General features: G+C 52.1%; 7 protein-coding genes across 7 annotated transcripts; 2 read left to right on the top strand and 5 right to left on the bottom strand.

Moving 5' to 3' along the window:
- Window positions 1-229: 229 nt before the first annotated feature.
- BDW74DRAFT_104548 (MFS transporter) lies at window positions 230-2,013 on the bottom strand. Its single transcript, XM_073721589.1, has 2 exons — window positions 1,532-2,013; window positions 230-1,454 (listed from the first exon to the last, which is right to left on the bottom strand). Exons 1-2 carry the CDS (start codon window positions 1,922-1,924, stop codon window positions 267-269), a joined length of 1,581 nt encoding a protein of 526 aa, XP_073578872.1. The 5' UTR covers window positions 1,925-2,013; the 3' UTR covers window positions 230-266.
- Window positions 2,014-2,592, bottom strand: BDW74DRAFT_104547 (uncharacterized protein). The gene has a single exon (XM_073721588.1). The coding sequence runs from the start codon at window positions 2,461-2,463 to the stop codon at window positions 2,104-2,106; it is 360 nt and encodes a 119-aa protein (XP_073578871.1). The 5' UTR covers window positions 2,464-2,592; the 3' UTR covers window positions 2,014-2,103.
- Window positions 2,593-3,146: 554 nt separating this feature from the next.
- On the top strand, window positions 3,147-5,071 carry BDW74DRAFT_104527 (uncharacterized protein). Its single transcript, XM_073721586.1, has 3 exons — window positions 3,147-3,278; window positions 3,364-3,926; window positions 3,979-5,071. The coding sequence occupies exons 2-3, from the start codon at window positions 3,514-3,516 to the stop codon at window positions 4,835-4,837; spliced, it is 1,272 nt and encodes a 423-aa protein (XP_073578870.1). The 5' UTR covers window positions 3,147-3,278; window positions 3,364-3,513; the 3' UTR covers window positions 4,838-5,071.
- A 1-nt stretch (window position 5,072) lies between these two features.
- On the bottom strand, window positions 5,073-6,703 carry BDW74DRAFT_104538 (uncharacterized protein). The gene is made up of 2 exons (XM_073721587.1): window positions 6,045-6,703; window positions 5,073-5,984 (listed from the first exon to the last, which is right to left on the bottom strand). Exons 1-2 carry the CDS (start codon window positions 6,455-6,457, stop codon window positions 5,228-5,230), a joined length of 1,170 nt encoding a protein of 389 aa, XP_073578869.1. The 5' UTR covers window positions 6,458-6,703; the 3' UTR covers window positions 5,073-5,227.
- A 1,236-nt stretch (window positions 6,704-7,939) lies between these two features.
- On the bottom strand, window positions 7,940-8,856 carry BDW74DRAFT_104506 (uncharacterized protein). The gene is made up of 3 exons (XM_073721585.1): window positions 8,829-8,856; window positions 8,479-8,727; window positions 7,940-8,409 (listed from the first exon to the last, which is right to left on the bottom strand). The coding sequence occupies exons 2-3, from the start codon at window positions 8,608-8,610 to the stop codon at window positions 8,089-8,091; spliced, it is 453 nt and encodes a 150-aa protein (XP_073578868.1). The 5' UTR covers window positions 8,611-8,727; window positions 8,829-8,856; the 3' UTR covers window positions 7,940-8,088.
- A 473-nt stretch (window positions 8,857-9,329) lies between these two features.
- On the bottom strand, window positions 9,330-10,640 carry BDW74DRAFT_104498 (uncharacterized protein). Its single transcript, XM_073721584.1, has 3 exons — window positions 10,389-10,640; window positions 10,236-10,330; window positions 9,330-10,168 (listed from the first exon to the last, which is right to left on the bottom strand). The coding sequence occupies exons 1-3, from the start codon at window positions 10,420-10,422 to the stop codon at window positions 9,404-9,406; spliced, it is 894 nt and encodes a 297-aa protein (XP_073578867.1). The 5' UTR covers window positions 10,423-10,640; the 3' UTR covers window positions 9,330-9,403.
- Window positions 10,641-13,741: 3,101 nt separating this feature from the next.
- BDW74DRAFT_171060 (5'-methylthioadenosine/S-adenosylhomocysteine nucleosidase family protein) lies at window positions 13,742-14,838 on the top strand (the record flags this gene model as incomplete). The annotated part of the gene is made up of 2 exons (XM_073727253.1): window positions 13,742-13,759; window positions 13,867-14,838. 2 exons carry the CDS (start codon window positions 13,742-13,744, stop codon window positions 14,836-14,838), a joined length of 990 nt encoding a protein of 329 aa, XP_073578866.1.
- Window positions 14,839-15,214: the final 376 nt, after the last annotated feature.

The raw sequence follows: 15,214 nt of genomic DNA, 5'->3' as shown, positions 1-15,214 counted from the left end.
TACTGTTCTCTGCAGCCATAGGGAATCAGGATGAACACCCTTGAGACACAGTGTCTCAGATTTATTACCAATTGTCATCATATTCATATTCATACCCATATCCATGTACATACTCCAACCGAGGAAATCTAAAGTCTATCGAGATCCAAGCCAATCCATGCACTATTCAATCCAAACCCATATCCATCCATAAAATACCATCTCATATCATAACATCACAGCCCCGGGCCCCTTCCTCCAAGGTCGCCGAGGTCTCATTTGGCCACTCACTTCTCCAAATCAACCGGAAACCTCTCCCTTATCCTCTTCCCATACCTCGTTAGCAACATCGTAAGCGGCACAAAACCCAACGCAATAAAACCAAGCAATGAATTCCCCCAACCAATCCCCAAGCTATCAAACATCTTCGGGCCCGCCAGCGGCAAAAGCGCCCCAACCAACGACCGACTCGCCGTAAGCGCCGCATTCCCACTTGCCGCATACATGGGGTAACAATCAATAATATAAATCTGGATCGGCATCCAAGCACCCATCATGCCCAGTCCAAACGGACTCATCCCCAGTATCGGGACGATCCAGTGAACCTTTTTATCCGCGCTCCACCCGTACCAGAAAAAGGACACCGGAATAAAGAACGACCAGAAGACCATAGCGGGCAGGCGCATCTCAGGCTCGAATTTACCGCCGTTCCGAGTGGCAAGTTTCAACAGGATCTTGTCCGACGTCGTGGCGATGATGACCAACCCTATGAATACCGGAATCCCGATACCCAGATATGCGAGTCCACTCAGACCAGGCGAGAAGCCGTACTGATCGCCGAAGACGGTCGGGATCGTCGTGAAGAACAGGTACAGCAGGCCGTAGAGGAGGGCGATGTACGTCGCCAGAAAGAGCACGATGGGCGATTTGCAGAGTAATATCACCGGTCTCTTTAATCCGAGTTTCAGCACCCGTCCTGGACTCAGATCCTTCCCCCCAGCCTCGGCTTCATAGTGGCTGCGCAGATCAGATCGCCCCAATTCCTTGGATAGTTTCGCTGTCTTCCATCGCAATATCACAGGCGCGTACGTCTCCTTATTGAAACACTCTATCCCAAACGATAGCGCACCTCCCGAGATGAGCAGGAGCCAGAAAACCCACCGCCACCCGATACTCTCGCCGACAAAGCCGCCCGCAATCGGTCCAATGACGGGGCCCATCAGTGGTCCCAGACTCCAGAGCGAGGTTGCAAGGCCGCGTTGGTGCACGGGGAACAGGTCGGCGATGACGCCCGCGCCGAGCGTAATGCAGCCGGATCCGCCGGCGCCCGCGAGTAGGCGGAAGATGATGAGGCTTGCGAGGTTGGGGGCCAGCGCGCACCCAATCTGCCAGACGACGAAGAACCAGTTCGCGCAGCTGAGGACGATGCGCCGGCCGTAGATCTCGCTGAGGGGGGCGAGGAGCATGGGGCCGAACTGTCGACAAACAAAATCGTTAACACGGTTTTTCTTGAATTGGAGATGGTGTTTGGGAAGTGGGAAAGGGTGAGTACCGTATACCCCAGCAAATAAATGCTGACCGTAAACGACAGCAGTGTCTCATTCGTGATATCCATATCGCTGGCGAGGTCTTCCAGGGCCGGGGAGAACATGCTGGATGCAAGCGGGGAGATGACCGTAACCGCGCTGACCAGACCAAGGAGTGTCCATTTCCGCGACTGCGCGAAGTTCATCGGGTTCGCGGGGTCATCTTGGCTGTCCCAGGCGACGATGCCGGCGTCGAGGTTCGTTTCTGGGAAGACTTGGCGGGTGGAGGGTTGGCGTTGAATCGGATTTGAGGTCGTGCTGGGCGCCTTTTCGAGGTCGGCGTCCTGCAGCGGCGGCGGGCTTTTCTCGCGAGAGATTTCGCGGCTTAGGCTGGGCGTTAATGTGCTTTGGGAGGCCATGTCGGTGGTGTGATGGCTGAAGCCGACCGACCAGAATGCCTATGGCAGCGGGCGCTCTATTCTCCAAGCAAGGTTGGCCGACCGTGCAAACTGAACAAAGACAAATCAAGAAACACGGAACAACGCTAGAAGGAGAACCCAAGACCAGCTGGAGGCCAGCAGTGGCGGCCCCGATCATTCTATAGTCGACAAGACTTCCGGATAACTGGGCCGATCGTCTTAGCGGGCGGCTGCCTCCGCGAGCGTGTAGCCCGTTGTGCACCGAGAATGGTGATAAGCCGGGTTATGCTGTTTAATGCTGACTTACAGCCAGTAGGAGCACAGCAAGGCTGACAGGTAGGTATGGTGGGATCAGATCGCCCGGGTGTCAGCGTTTCATGCTCAAAATGACAAAGACGCGGGCGGCTGCGATAGCCCAGGCCGAGCCCTATGAAGCCCAGCAGGCCAAATGAGCTCGGTGTCCACCAGCATCTTTTGATTGTTTGGTTCTCATCGTTTTTCGAAGACAGTTGGAGACGAAGTTGTGGAAAATATCCCATGGAGCACACCGCTGCACTCTTCCTTCGCTATCGCATTGGCGGGATATCATATCTCATATCTCATAGGGTGGCTGCATCCCCTCATCTAGCCGCGCCCCCAGGATGCCCCCACCGTACTGGAGAAGGTAAAGATAAGCTCTTGGCGGGCTAAATAAACCCGAATTCCACCAGTGACAGGCGCCATCACGCCGGCCCCATCTAACCTGCGCAGCCATCTCCTGAAGCGGAGAGGAACTACCGGAGGCTGCAGGCCTAGCGTCTAATATTCCATGCGGGATAAGCTAGATGTGCGTGCAGTTGCAGCAATAGGCGCCCCATCGGCCTGTATCGGATGCTGCGACGGGTTGTTGGGGATGGATGTTGAAATGTTCCAAGTTGACAGGATTGCAAGAATGTCAATCGGTCGGTAAAGTCGTTGCTTTGGTCACTCCGTACAGTCAGGTGATCGGGTAAGCCAGGCTAGGCTATTTCAAGCTTAGCTTTTGCCAAGCCGCCTCTTGGTCTAGCCGCTTACTAATTCCCAGAGCAGTTCTCTAAAGCGCTGTCGGCACGGCCGCCATGTAGTTATTGCCACGGAAGCCTGACTCAGCACCGCCTACCCCTTGTGGCTTTCATGCAACATCTTTGGTGCGCATATCTGCCCTATTTCTGCATTAGTAAGACCAGCCGCGAGGCAAAAGCCGGTGGCCATGTGGTTCGTTCTCAGGGTCTCTAGGAAAACCAGAGTGCTTTGCAGGGACCTTGTTCGTTGCGGTCTTTCGGCCGTAGCGTGCTGTCCATGCCGGCCTTTTTCCCGTGGCCTTTTGTCTCCTCAGGTCAGCTATCCTTTGCCCCAGGATTCTGCCTCGAGGTTCCGCCTTGCAGGGTTTCATAACCAAGTCCGACATTGACTCTGGCTAGCAAGAACGCACGTGCATAACTATGTGTCTGAACAAACCGGAAACGGGAAAACTTGCGGCCGAACTTCCAACCCCTCATGTCAGACAACAGAGTTTGGGATGGAGGCCCGCAAATTCTCCTGTTTGCCTCTAATCCCGCTCACATAGCAACATGGGGGATCCAGTATCAGTTGCCTCCGATGTGGTTGCTCTTTCTACATTTGCTCTTCAGGCCAGTAAATCACTGTACCAGACAATCAAGGATTTCCGAAACAGCAAGCGGGCTACCAGAGAACTACGCAACGAGGTCCAGGCCCTCTCACAAACGCTTGAAGTCCTGAAACACGTGGCTGCGGAATATGAGGTGGAGCTATTGATTCTAAAGCTACCTTTATTACGATGTGGCGCTGCCTGTAAGGAGCTAAGCGATCGAATTGACCAGTATGTCAAACACTCTGAAGGGTCAAAAACGAGTTTGCGGGATTGGACTAGACTTCAGTATATGGGTGAGGACATCACCAACTACAAAAATGTGATTGCCAACTATAAGGAAACCATATATATTGCGTTAGGTGGTGCGACTTTGTAAGTTAGGCGTTCCAGTCTCTTCTCATGAATAGTCCTGACTTATTATCAGCCAGTCTGCTGTGGTCACACACCAAGTGCTTCAAGAATATACGGACATGATACAAAACACGACCTCGGACCTCCAGGATCAATTGGACGAAATCGAAGGGAAGCTAAGCACCAGCCAGTCCCTAGACGACCCAGACGCCACTATCAGCCATGAAGAATTGCAAAGGTTAGAAGATGAAAAGCAGAGTACAACACAATGCCTCGATGTCTGTAAACAAGTCTCGGATTATATTGACCAGAGTCAATCCAAACGCGAGCATAAAACTGGAAAAGCCACCGGGACACATGACACGACAAGTCAAGAAAACTCTAATCCCAACATAGCTCAGCAAATAGCCCAAAAGTATATGAAGTCGAGCAAACAGAATATAAGTCCAGCATCGAATCGGCACAAGGACCGTCTGGATCAACTAGAAGCGAACTTGCAGAGCAGCAAGAATTCAACATTGCCCGACCAGGTTGCATGCGATATTCAGAAAACCAAGGACCAGAGGGAGACTGTTGCTGGGTGTGTGAATATTTGCGCTGATGCCTATAATCTCTCTGAGAGCTTCAGGGTGAATATCTTCGAAGATGTGGCGTCCTTGGACGATTCGCAGCAAGTGTTAGTCTCCACTACTGGAAATTTGCTGAATGCTAAGCGCATTTCTACTGGGGCGAGGTCATTGCAAGTGCTTGGACAAATGTCGGACGAGACATTACAGCATTTAAATTTTCAACAGAATGGCTCAGCTGAGAATGGTGTAGTAGGCGTCGAGCAGAAAGAGGGAAAGGATTTTCATAACCGATATGGTACAGGTCGCTCGATCCGAAATGAGAATCCAGCGCGGAAGCCAGGCAGTTTCAGGTCAACGCCATGAAGCCAGTACTTTCAGTCAGATCCACAACTAACTTACTGTCACTCTACTGGCTTTGGGCGAGGCCCTGAAGAAGTGAGTCAATATATTGGAAAGGCTCCCCCCCTATATTGAGTATTAAACTCGAATGTACCTGCATGGTAATAGCGTCCTACTTGATGCAGATGAAGTTATCTATCTTCACCGAGGCTAGTATAATATCCTAGTATAATACATGATCTTCAAACTTCATATTGGCAGTGATGGCCCTTCATTTCTGTAATACATGAGATAAGTAATCTTTCCAATACTGCCGTAGAAACCCCAGCCTCATCCTCCCGCTAGAGCATTAACCTTGAGAGATTCCAAAGTGGTGCAAGCTTAATCTTAAATCTGTGCCGTTGCTCATATTCTTTATTTGTTTGTGTAAACACTGGGGGCCGCAGGTTTCACAAAAACGCTCTGTATAGTATCATCCGACATTTGGCCAAGTATTAGCTTTGACCCGTTACCTGACTTGATGCGCTTAGCAGATATGAGGTCTTTGAGAGTTGTCACCACTGCTAAGTGGCTATTGTCTCCCGCAGTGACGTCCTCATAATAATTCATGTGTCGCTGATTTGCCTCCGTCCCGGCATGCTTGCAGAACTCTAATAAAGCTTCAGTACCTTGCACCTCCTCCCGAAAAATCTGTTGCTCGGAGTCCAGTCCATCCCTCAGCAGTGGAATATCTAGTCGGGTTATCGGCAGGTTTTTTTCGACTTCATAGAGATTCTGCAGGAGTTGTATCTTCCAGCTCATAATTTCTTTTCGTGCAGAATTCAATCCTTCCGCATTGATTAATGAGGATTGCATGGGCCTTTGAAAGGAAGAATGTTGTTGGGGGGGCTCCTTGGGTGCACGTTCTAGGTCTTCCAGCAGACGGGACTGTGACTGGTCCAGGAGAGTAAAAAATTGCTGACAGATGTCAAGACTCTTCTGAGTGCTTTGCTTCTCGTCCTCCATCCTTTGGAGCTCTGCCGGGTCAATTCCTGTAATTGCTGAGCCATTCAGTGATAGGGCTTTCACCTTTGTGCGAATATCTTCTAGATGAGTTTCTAGATCGCACTGCGTGTTCTGAATAAGCTCCTTATACTCCTCGATGACGTGTTTTGTGATCTTTGTTGTACGACTGTATAACAAACATTAGCCTATTAGTATGGCAAAATGGTAGTATCCAGGAACCTCCTACAGATTCGCATATGCAAGGGCGATTGTTATTGTTGATTTGTATCCCGCTAACATGTTTTTGAAACCTGAAATATCGTCGCCCATATACCGTATCTTGAGCCAGTCTCGCTTGCTATATCGTTCTCCTGATGAATGCTGTGTACAGTCCATGACCAGGGCGTTGAACTCCCTACAAGCACCGGCACATCTTTCGAGAGGGCGCTTAAGGGACGTAAGGTCGATATCGGTATAGCCGGTTATCTCATGCAGGGCTTTTAGGACTTCTGATAGATCTTGTAACTCTTCTCGAAGCTCACGAATGAGCTTTTCCCGCGACTGGACACTTTTTACGGTCTGGTAGAGGATAATGGTGGCCTCAAGGGCAACAGTCACAAAGGTTGCGATGGCAGAGGCAGCACCAATTGCTTCGGCCATAGCAGGTTGTTCGAAAGGTAATTTTCTTCTTCAGTGGAATGAGATGTAGATAAAGTAATGATGAAGTACAGGGAGTAAAGGGGGACATATATAACAACTTTCTTGAGGGCCCAGCGCATCAGGAAGTTGTGGAATTATTATTGAATGAAATAGAGCCCAACCCATCAGGACGGTTCGCAGTCATCCTAGCGCTAAGCGACGACAATTGACATCCATAGAAGCAACTATCGCGAATCTAGGTTACCTCGGGCGTTCCAATTTTAGAGGTTGTCAATTCGGAATAGTAGGTTCAATTATATTACTAGTCGTAGTAGAAAGGTGAAATCCTAAAGTTAGTGCAGTTATAGGCGCCCGCCTACTGCGAGTCGGGAGACACAAGGATGCTAATCCTAGCAGATCTGCCTAAACACCCGCACTGCGACTGGAGTTCTCGGAAGAGGTTGCATACGGCTGCACGCTATTGGCCGTGGTCGGCGCCTATTCAATCGCCATATCAACACCAGATCCACATGTACCTTTCAATTGGCGTGTTTTGCTTTGTCACATATCACATTGGGCTATGCAAAGAGACTTGTGACCCTCTAGAGGGACACAGGAGCCCAGGGATATGGACAGGGGCCACCCTTGGCATTTAAACTTGGCGTTTGTATCTAGAGGAAGGCGCAGACTCAAGAATGCTGATCGAACACGCTCCGACATTATCCACCAACCACAATTTCATGAGGCTCCTGGTTAATAAGGTTTTTTCCTGCAAGGCTCAAGGTCAAAGACTAATGTTGGTGCTTGCAATGTTCACCAACCATACCACAGTCAACATTTTGTAAAGTACACGGGCCCCTTGCACTAACCATGCGCTCGTCGAAGTGAAAATACACGAAGAAGGCGGGGACAATTCCTTAGGAGGATGGTTCAAGAGGTCTGTATCGCAGACGGTTGCCAACAACATGGCAGCCATTTAAGAACACTTAGCGACTACCTTATTCGACAGTTCTAGCTTTCACTCCCTTCCTTCTTGCAGTCCTCCGATTGGCTGTGGCTGTCCTATGCTAAGCGCCGAGTTGTGATGCTACTTGCATCACTTGATAACTCTCGTTATCAGCAGTAAGCACCGCAGCGAGAGTAACTCGCTAAGTAGGTGCTTGAACTCCATAGAAAAAGACAAAGAGCTTCCGTAAAACTTAGCGCCAGACATTCCGTTCTCAAAATTGTAGCCCTATGTGGAGGAAAGCGCGTGGCCGTGCGCATACGCACACGTGATACCAAGACAGGCGCTGGTTAGAAGGTGTAAGGCCTGGTAGGCATGTGATGCCTGAGGCTTACAAGGCCCCGGTTGCGCTACTTAATGGGTTCTAGGGAAACCGCAAGGTATCTTGCGGTTTATGTGGTCTTTTGGTAAAAAGTCTTATGGAGTCAGGGCAACCGCATGGCCACGGTAAGGAAGAGTTTACGGGAGACTGAAGCCTCTTGCGAAGGAAATAGCGATGCGAAGCACCAAAGGATAGTAAAATTGCCATAGTTATCCTGGAAAATGTCTAGTAACTCTATCCATCACGACAAAAGACGCACCCATCTTGCTATTATGGTTTCCATGCCCCAATCGTACAACCTGGCCGGCGCAACCCAACTGTCCTCTAGTTTCCGTCAACCGCCCGTACTATCTGTTCAGGAATCGACGTTGCGCAGTATCGGTAACGGCTCCAGCCGATGCTTATGAGATGGCGCTGATATGGGCTGAAGGTGATTTCTCCATCCGCACCGTGTTGAAATACCAGAAACTCCGCGGGTCGGGTGGCGGACGCCGCAATACTCTGACGCGCGGGGCCCGAGTTGTACGCACACAACTGAACCAGGACTGCGAACAGATCATCGCTGGGGCATATCGGAAGAAGTGATCTGGCGTTTAGGGTCGTCATCGGGGTAAGATGGTCGTAGCGGAGGCCCCGTCGTGGGATCTAGGAACGCGCACGCTCATGGTTAGTGACAGATACACAAGAGGCGCAGCAGCCTAGGGTAGTAAATACATCGGCGGCACGAACATGATGGATATGGTGAAACTGGACGTAAATGCGGGTACGCAAGTGAAAAGCCATGTTGAATGGCATCAAGATATCTTGGAAAAATCGGCCTTCGCCATAAAGCGAAAAGGCCTCCATGGTCCTCACGACGGGATCACGGTAGTCGGAGGAGGCGGCGTTGTCCTCTGCCTACGCCGGGTCGTCATTCTCTGCATTCCCACCATCCTCGCGCTCTTCAACCAAAACCTCCATCACCTATTCGCGAGAGTCGGGGTTAGCTTGGAGTCTTGCAAGATAGGCCGAGCCGCGCCGCAGGCACGTCGTAGAAGACCGGCCAGGGGTTTTGTTTGACGTACCTCTATCGGCGACGAGTCCAGCTTGTACGCTGACATGGCGAATGCGCCAACTATGGCGATGGACAAGTCGTTTAACTTCGCGAGATCAAGTGCGCCAATCATCTGGCTGGCGAGCCGTCTGGTCGCTCGAGTGGCCATGGCGGCGAGAATTTCAACTTAGAGTAAAGGCTGTGGATGAGTTTAAGCAGGAAAGGGTGTTTGGTAGAGGTGTATATAGACGAGGATGAGCTGAGAGGGAGACGGACGGGGGATGGCGATGGGAAGCGAGAGGAAGAAGAGGAAAGAAGAGCATGGAGAGAACTACCCCGCGACGCCTCTGTTGACGTCTTTGTTGGCTAGGCACAAAGCGCAAAGATGTGAGGGAGGACAGTGGCCGGCATTCACGGTGAACGATCCTTTGTTTGTAAGCTCACGTACTCAACAATAGCAACATGGATCATCAACAGTGTGAAGAGAGAGAAAAGCATCTCTATCATCAAAACGAAAACTAGGCTTACACTGATAGCGAAACAAAAATCAAAACTATCGTGGCAGAGCAATCCAGCTACAGCGACGACCTTCTACGAGCCTCCCAACTATCCTGGGGTGTGATCCCGAGCCTCCACACCCCCCGGCAACTTCTCAGCATCGTTAGGCGGGATATCAGGAAGCTCCCCAGCCGCAATCAACCTCCGTCGCAGCTGTCCAAGCGGCACCCACTTATTCCAGAGCCCCGGCGGACCGCGGTCATTGATCGAGTCCCAGACAAGCCGGAACCGCTGATCGATCTTATCCCGGAGGTCGGCATCATGCGACATGAATTTGATTAGCATATACTCCCAGAGGTTATGCAGATCATGCTTGTGGCCGTAGTCCCGGCAGCGGAGGAGGATGAGAGCCTCAACGAACACCCAAGGCAGGAGGACTTTCATCGGGTACTGGTCGGGTCGCGAGAATGGTGCCGTGCGCCCGTTGCCTGTTGGGAGGCGGGCGGAGTTGCTGAGGGTAAGATAGTGGTCATCGGCGGAGGGTGGGTCGGTCGACAGCTCGGGCAGCCACCAGAGCTGTGCGGATTGCTTGTGCAGCGAGAGCAGCTCGTAAGGCTGCCACTGTGGTAGGGTTTCGACATGGTAGTGGACTGCTGCGACGACGTGATAGCGGTCGTAAGCGAGCGCGGCCCCCATGGCGCCGCCGCTATCGTACTGGTCTATGTTGCGAGCGACATGTGCCATATGCTGGACGGGGAAGCGATTCTCGCAACGCTCGCGGTAGTTGGTGTTGGTGCAGGCCGCAAAGCCGGCGGCGGCCAGGACTCTTTTGGCCTCGTCGAATTTCTTGTCGGCGATGACGAACTCGATTTCCTGGGGCAGATGTTATCACTATGTGAAATGATTATAGCAATGGAGGGGGCGATTAGGGCTAATATACGCGGTTCCCATTATCAGCGGCCAGCAGGCCTAGAGCTAGCCATTCCCAGAGGACATTAGGGACACCGGCTTCATCCAGGAGTTTGGCAACTTCATCTAAAGTAGGCTTGTTAATAATAGAAGCATGGAACAGGGCTCCTTGGCATAGACATACAAGCCAACTTCCCGCCGTTCATAGGGACAGGCATGGTGCAAGGAGCAAACAGGTCGAGTAAGTCGGATGGGTTGATTGTGACAGCAGAACAAGCAGGATCATCACTCCCCGTGCTAGGACCAAGGGCAGGCCATCAGCTTTATGTTGCCAACGACCATTACCTCCTAGACTCTGCATTGCGTCTTCGGCACTGGGAATCGAATAAGAGGCATAGTCGGTCATGGCACGGTCCAAGGTCGGGAACAAAGAACCGCATTCCAGCGTAGCTGACGGAGCGAAATCTTGGTAAATGGGCGAACTGTAAACGCCAGGATGTAACGTACCGGCTTAACCGACCCGTTCCATCCCCAGCTGTCCATGAATCGTGCCGGGTTGTCATCTCATCCGCCACAACATCCACCCATCCACCCATCCACTCATCAACCACACCTTCGGAAGGGCCATCTTAGCCAGCGGTCCCCTCAGAGCGGATGATAATCCATGCTTTCAAGGGCCGCCTTAGTCCATGGTCCACCGGGCTCGGCCTTCTTTGTCCGGCTATTCATGTGCCGAGGCGCTCTCTACCCTATAGTAGTCTACACGAGACCCTTCGCCGGTCGGTGAATTTCCACGTTGTCAGATTCTTGTGCTTACCCCGTCACTTCGTCCGCGCCCGGTTGTAGATGTAGATCACGCTTCATGTAGAGCAATAATCGCAACTTGCAGGAACCAAGGCGAGATACCCGCAAGAGGTGGAGCTCAGGGGAGCTCTAGTGACAGCCAACAACCCGATCTATTCAGCCAGGTCCCCAGGGTGATCAACTGCGCGCATGATTAGCTCAAGAACCTCTTCTTCTTGTCGTCCCTTTGTCTTGCACTTCTGGATCGGGGTGTAGCTCGCTTGCTTGAGGCTGGCATTGGAGGAACACAACATTCCCATGGCAGCAGGTATCTTCCCTTTGTACAAAAAGTGGCTGCTGATGCGCCATCCATGTTCGGAAGTCGACGGTCATCCAAAATTTGGGAAAAGCGGACGTTATGGGCGGAAAGGCGTATGGACGGGCCTCCAGAGACAAAGGAAGCGGGCCGTTTGCGTGCCCTTCGTAAGCTCCTAGGCGTCTCTTGACGGTTTTGGAGGGGCAGTCGACATAGCTGGCTGGAGCGAGAAGATACTGGCTGTAAAAACCACTGGCGCCATACATTCTGTAATTTGTGCGACAGCGACCAACCGGTCTCGAGCGCGGAACCCGTGCTTGTCAATGCAGCGGCTGACGGGGTTGAATTGATTGATTTTGAGCAGGAGACATGGAGGTACGGGGGCGGGTTGTGTTTGGTTGTTTACCCTGACGACCGTCTTTGGCCGGTCCGATAACAATCCAGCGCAAATGGCAGGATGATCTCAGCGGGGATCGAAATGAGAAGAAAGTTCGGAGTTGAGTCACCCATTATCGGCGGCTAATGGCTATCGTCGGTTGGTGCTCTGGGCGGCTCTAAAAATACCGTACCGTGGGTATACGTATAGACACCAGAGGTGCCTGCCGAATTCAAGAATACAGTATAGACGGGCGTCTTGTAACGTACCAGCCAACAGCCTGGTGAGTTTTGGTATTTTACTTGAAAAGGGTCAGCCGTGGTACTAAAAGTGTGGTTTACACTTGGTGTCAATGCCACTCCATGATCTGGGCATGGAAGTATGACAGCCTGAAAGCCTGAATGTCTGAAGCTGCCTGCCAAGATCTTGGCGAGTTCAGTCATGTGATACACCTTTTGCTTAGCTGCTCCACCCGCCTTGGGGTTTCACCATCATATTTAGTATTCTGAATCCTCGACAACTAGCGCCTCACTACTTGACTACAGGATTATGCTTAGCTCGCCGTCATACTCAGCATACAACAGAGCACAGGTACCATACGCGCTAAATAGCTTGGTGAAAAAAAAGGGGTTGGCCAGGTCCGTGCGAGGTCGGCTTCTTATTGAGATGGTTTGAATAGAGGACATACATAACTTAGGGTGGAAAACTACAGCTGCCTTAGTTGGTGAACTCGGCAGACCAAGGCACTGCCTGGTGTGACAAAGTGAACAGGGCAAATTGATCCCAATGAGTGCTAAAGGTATCCCGTGAACTGTCTTTCTGTTAAGATTCTTGATACCCTGAGCATTGCGTCCCTGTGCCGAAGCAATCAGTCTTGAAATAGCGAAAGCGCCATGGACGCCCAGTTAGGGTTTCAGATGGCGGAGCCAAATGCTTCTAACATCCATCCACGTCGCAGGAGCCGCCGAACCACCCCGGCGTTTCAGCCAAGATGAGTGTTTGCGAAACGAGAGGATACCGAGTTGTCGGGCTGAGAGTCAATAGAAGACATGCTGGGCGCGTAGATGAGCGCGGCGCTTACCAGATGGTTGGTGGGGGATATGAACCCCAAGGCCCATACCATCACTAGCTCATACACCACAAATTCTCGAGACAGCCAAACAGACCCTCTAGAATTCAAGACCAGAAAGTGAGGCTGTTCTGGGGCTCAACGCTACTCGTAGGCCTAGCTTCCAAAGCTCCCTACGCAAAGTATCTCTGTTCCTCTCGGGAAATACCGCAATGTTCGATAGGGTACAACTTCAATTGGGGAAAACGGGGGTTGGTAGGACAAGATCCCCGTCAAGCACGGGGGGGACCACTTTAACCGGCAAACCACTGCCATATTGGCTCAGTAAATCGGGCGACGAGGTCGAACTAACAAAATAGAGCGGAGGAATGTATAGTTCGGTAAATAGGGCATCTGCATCCAATTAAGGCGTCCCAAGTCCGGTCCCAGGTGCCATTTAGACATGATGCTCTTCAGCCGCCAGCCTTGCGGATGTGCCTGCGTGGTCCAGTGTCGATTGGTCTCATTGGGATTGACATTCTGGAAAAAGATCTAAATTGGGTCTATGAATATCTGCCCTGCGACAAAGAGTCGTCAGTGATTGGAGGGAGATCTGGAAGTCCAAAATTATATATTGTACCTGGGAATGCCGGCGCTTAGGGCTCCAGCTAAGATCAACCCAACAGGACAGGCTATATGAAACATACGGTAGCAAGCGCCCTGGGCAAAACCGCGCTCAAGCTGTTATTGGGTACCGGTAATGTGGTTCGAGATTGGAGTGGATATTCAGATGCTCGACTCGCGCTTAGGGCTCCAGCGTTTTTGGGCACGGGCACCGATAACAAGCGGAGCCAGTGTATGCCAGTACCTCGCCAATTCATCGCGATGTTTCAGCCAAAGAGCCTTCTAATCAGGGGCAAAGAATATGTTATTTGAGGCTCCAGGCCAATAGCTATAATTGCTCAGCGCGTAAACCACCACGGCGCTTGGAGGGCGGCAAGCTCTGTCTATATCATGGCCCTCACATCCCCGGTATGCCAACGCTCCACAAAACACAGCTCTCTCCTCATAAACAAGCTGCCTTCCAAACCCCAATCATGGGAAACAAATCATCCCGCCAAACAACCGTCAGGCCCCAGGGGCCGTCTCCCGCCGCCCCGAAACCCCTCACCCACCAGAGCTATCACATTGCGATCCTCTGCCCCCTCGAAATCGAGCTCAGCGCCGTCCGCTACATGCTCGACGAAGAACACCCGCGCCTCCCAAGCGCCAGGAACGATCCAAATGTATACATACTCGGTAAACTCAGCGGGCATAACGTCGTGCTGGTCGCCCTGCCTGAGGGATCGCAGGGAACAGTGGCAGCCGCAACGGTCGCAACGCATCTCTGGTTAACGTTTCCGAAGGCCAGACGGTTCCTGTGTGTCGGTATTGGAGGCGGCGTCCCAAGTCGACAGCACGACGTCCGGCTCGGTGATGTGGTCATTGGGGCGCCTGTGTCTGTGCCCGGGGCCGGTGTCAGACAGGGCGGCGTGGTCGAGTATGACCTCGGCATTGAAGGGCCGAATGGGTTCAGGCGGACGAGCAAGCTCGCTGCCCCGCCGGCGGAGTGGGTGGGGATTGTCAAGAACATGGCGGCAGTCCACCAGGCGCGCGGGAACCGCATCGATGAGTTTATCGCGCACATGTTGCGGACGTACCCCATGCTCCGGGGCGCGTATCAGCGGCCCCCGCCGGAGCGCGATGTGCTGTTCCAGCCGCAGTATATACATCCCGCACAAGGGGGTTGCGGACGGTGTGATAGGCGTATGGTTGTTCCCCGACCACGGCGTTCGTCGCCGGCGACATCGCATGTCTCGTGTGGCATCATTGCCTCGGGAAATCGGGTGATGAAGGATGCTGTGAAGCGCGATAAAATTGCGGGTGAAGCCGGTGGGGCGCTCTGTTTTGAGATGGAGGCTGCGGGGATGATGAAGGAGTATCAAGCTATCGTCATCCGCGGCATTGCAGATTACTGTGACTCGCACAAGAACGATGACTGGCATGGGTATGCGGCTGCAGCGGCTGCAGCGACGGCGAAGGAGATGCTTATGTATTTGCAGCGTGCTTAGTTTTGTGTCTTTCCTGTTCTCTTCCGTTTTGTTTTGTTGAACGTTATTCATATCCTTCATTTCTGCACGTATTGTATATTGATATATTGTACATCCTTTTCGAACAACCACACCTAGCTGTAGGCCCAACCGTATTGCACCACCATTAGCCATTCCCGATGATTCTTACAGTTATCAGATCACGTGCATTGATGACAGCACTCCAGCAACCGTCGCACGAGTAGCTGCCTACTTAGGAATCAGCGTAGGGTGATGCTCTTCTGTGTCATTGTCCGAGGCAGGGCTGCAAGCAGGACGGCACCTCTCCATGTTGTCGACTGCATTGAGACGCATGTGCTCCGGAAGCCCTAACTGGCTCTATATCGTGGACGCAGCG

The sequence above is a fragment of the Aspergillus multicolor genome (genome assembly GCF_047715735.1).
Source record: "Aspergillus multicolor strain CBS 133.54 unplaced genomic scaffold BDW74scaffold_41, whole genome shotgun sequence".
In the NCBI taxonomy this organism is placed as follows: domain Eukaryota; kingdom Fungi; phylum Ascomycota; class Eurotiomycetes; order Eurotiales; family Aspergillaceae; genus Aspergillus; species Aspergillus multicolor.
This window is presented reverse-complemented; position numbering and strand designations above follow the sequence as displayed.

Bases quoted from the DNA above. Each gene is read 5' to 3' on its own strand.
- BDW74DRAFT_104548 (XM_073721589.1), bottom strand. From the start codon at position 1,924: ATGGCCTCCCAAAGCACATTAACGCCCAGCCTAAGCCGCGAAATCTCT. The intron at 1,455-1,531 runs GTACTCACCCTT...GTTTGTCGACAG, and splicing joins TTTATTTGCTGGGGTATACG to TTCGGCCCCATGCTCCTCGC.
- BDW74DRAFT_104547 (XM_073721588.1), bottom strand. From the start codon at position 2,463: ATGGGATATTTTCCACAACTTCGTCTCCAACTGTCTTCGAAAAACGAT.
- BDW74DRAFT_104527 (XM_073721586.1), top strand. From the start codon at position 3,514: ATGGGGGATCCAGTATCAGTTGCCTCCGATGTGGTTGCTCTTTCTACA. The intron at 3,927-3,978 runs GTAAGTTAGGCG...ACTTATTATCAG, and splicing joins GCGTTAGGTGGTGCGACTTT to CCAGTCTGCTGTGGTCACAC.
- BDW74DRAFT_104538 (XM_073721587.1), bottom strand. From the start codon at position 6,457: ATGGCCGAAGCAATTGGTGCTGCCTCTGCCATCGCAACCTTTGTGACT. The intron at 5,985-6,044 runs GTAGGAGGTTCC...TTTGTTATACAG, and splicing joins GCCCTTGCATATGCGAATCT to TCGTACAACAAAGATCACAA.
- BDW74DRAFT_104506 (XM_073721585.1), bottom strand. From the start codon at position 8,610: ATGGAGGCCTTTTCGCTTTATGGCGAAGGCCGATTTTTCCAAGATATC. The intron at 8,410-8,478 runs GTATTTACTACC...GCGCGTTCCTAG, and splicing joins ATCATGTTCGTGCCGCCGAT to ATCCCACGACGGGGCCTCCG.
- BDW74DRAFT_104498 (XM_073721584.1), bottom strand. From the start codon at position 10,422: ATGCCTGTCCCTATGAACGGCGGGAAGTTGGCTT. The intron at 10,331-10,388 runs GTATGTCTATGC...AGCCTACTTTAG, and splicing joins GAACGGCGGGAAGTTGGCTT to ATGAAGTTGCCAAACTCCTG. The intron at 10,169-10,235 runs GTATATTAGCCC...CATCTGCCCCAG, and splicing joins CCGCTGATAATGGGAACCGC to GAAATCGAGTTCGTCATCGC.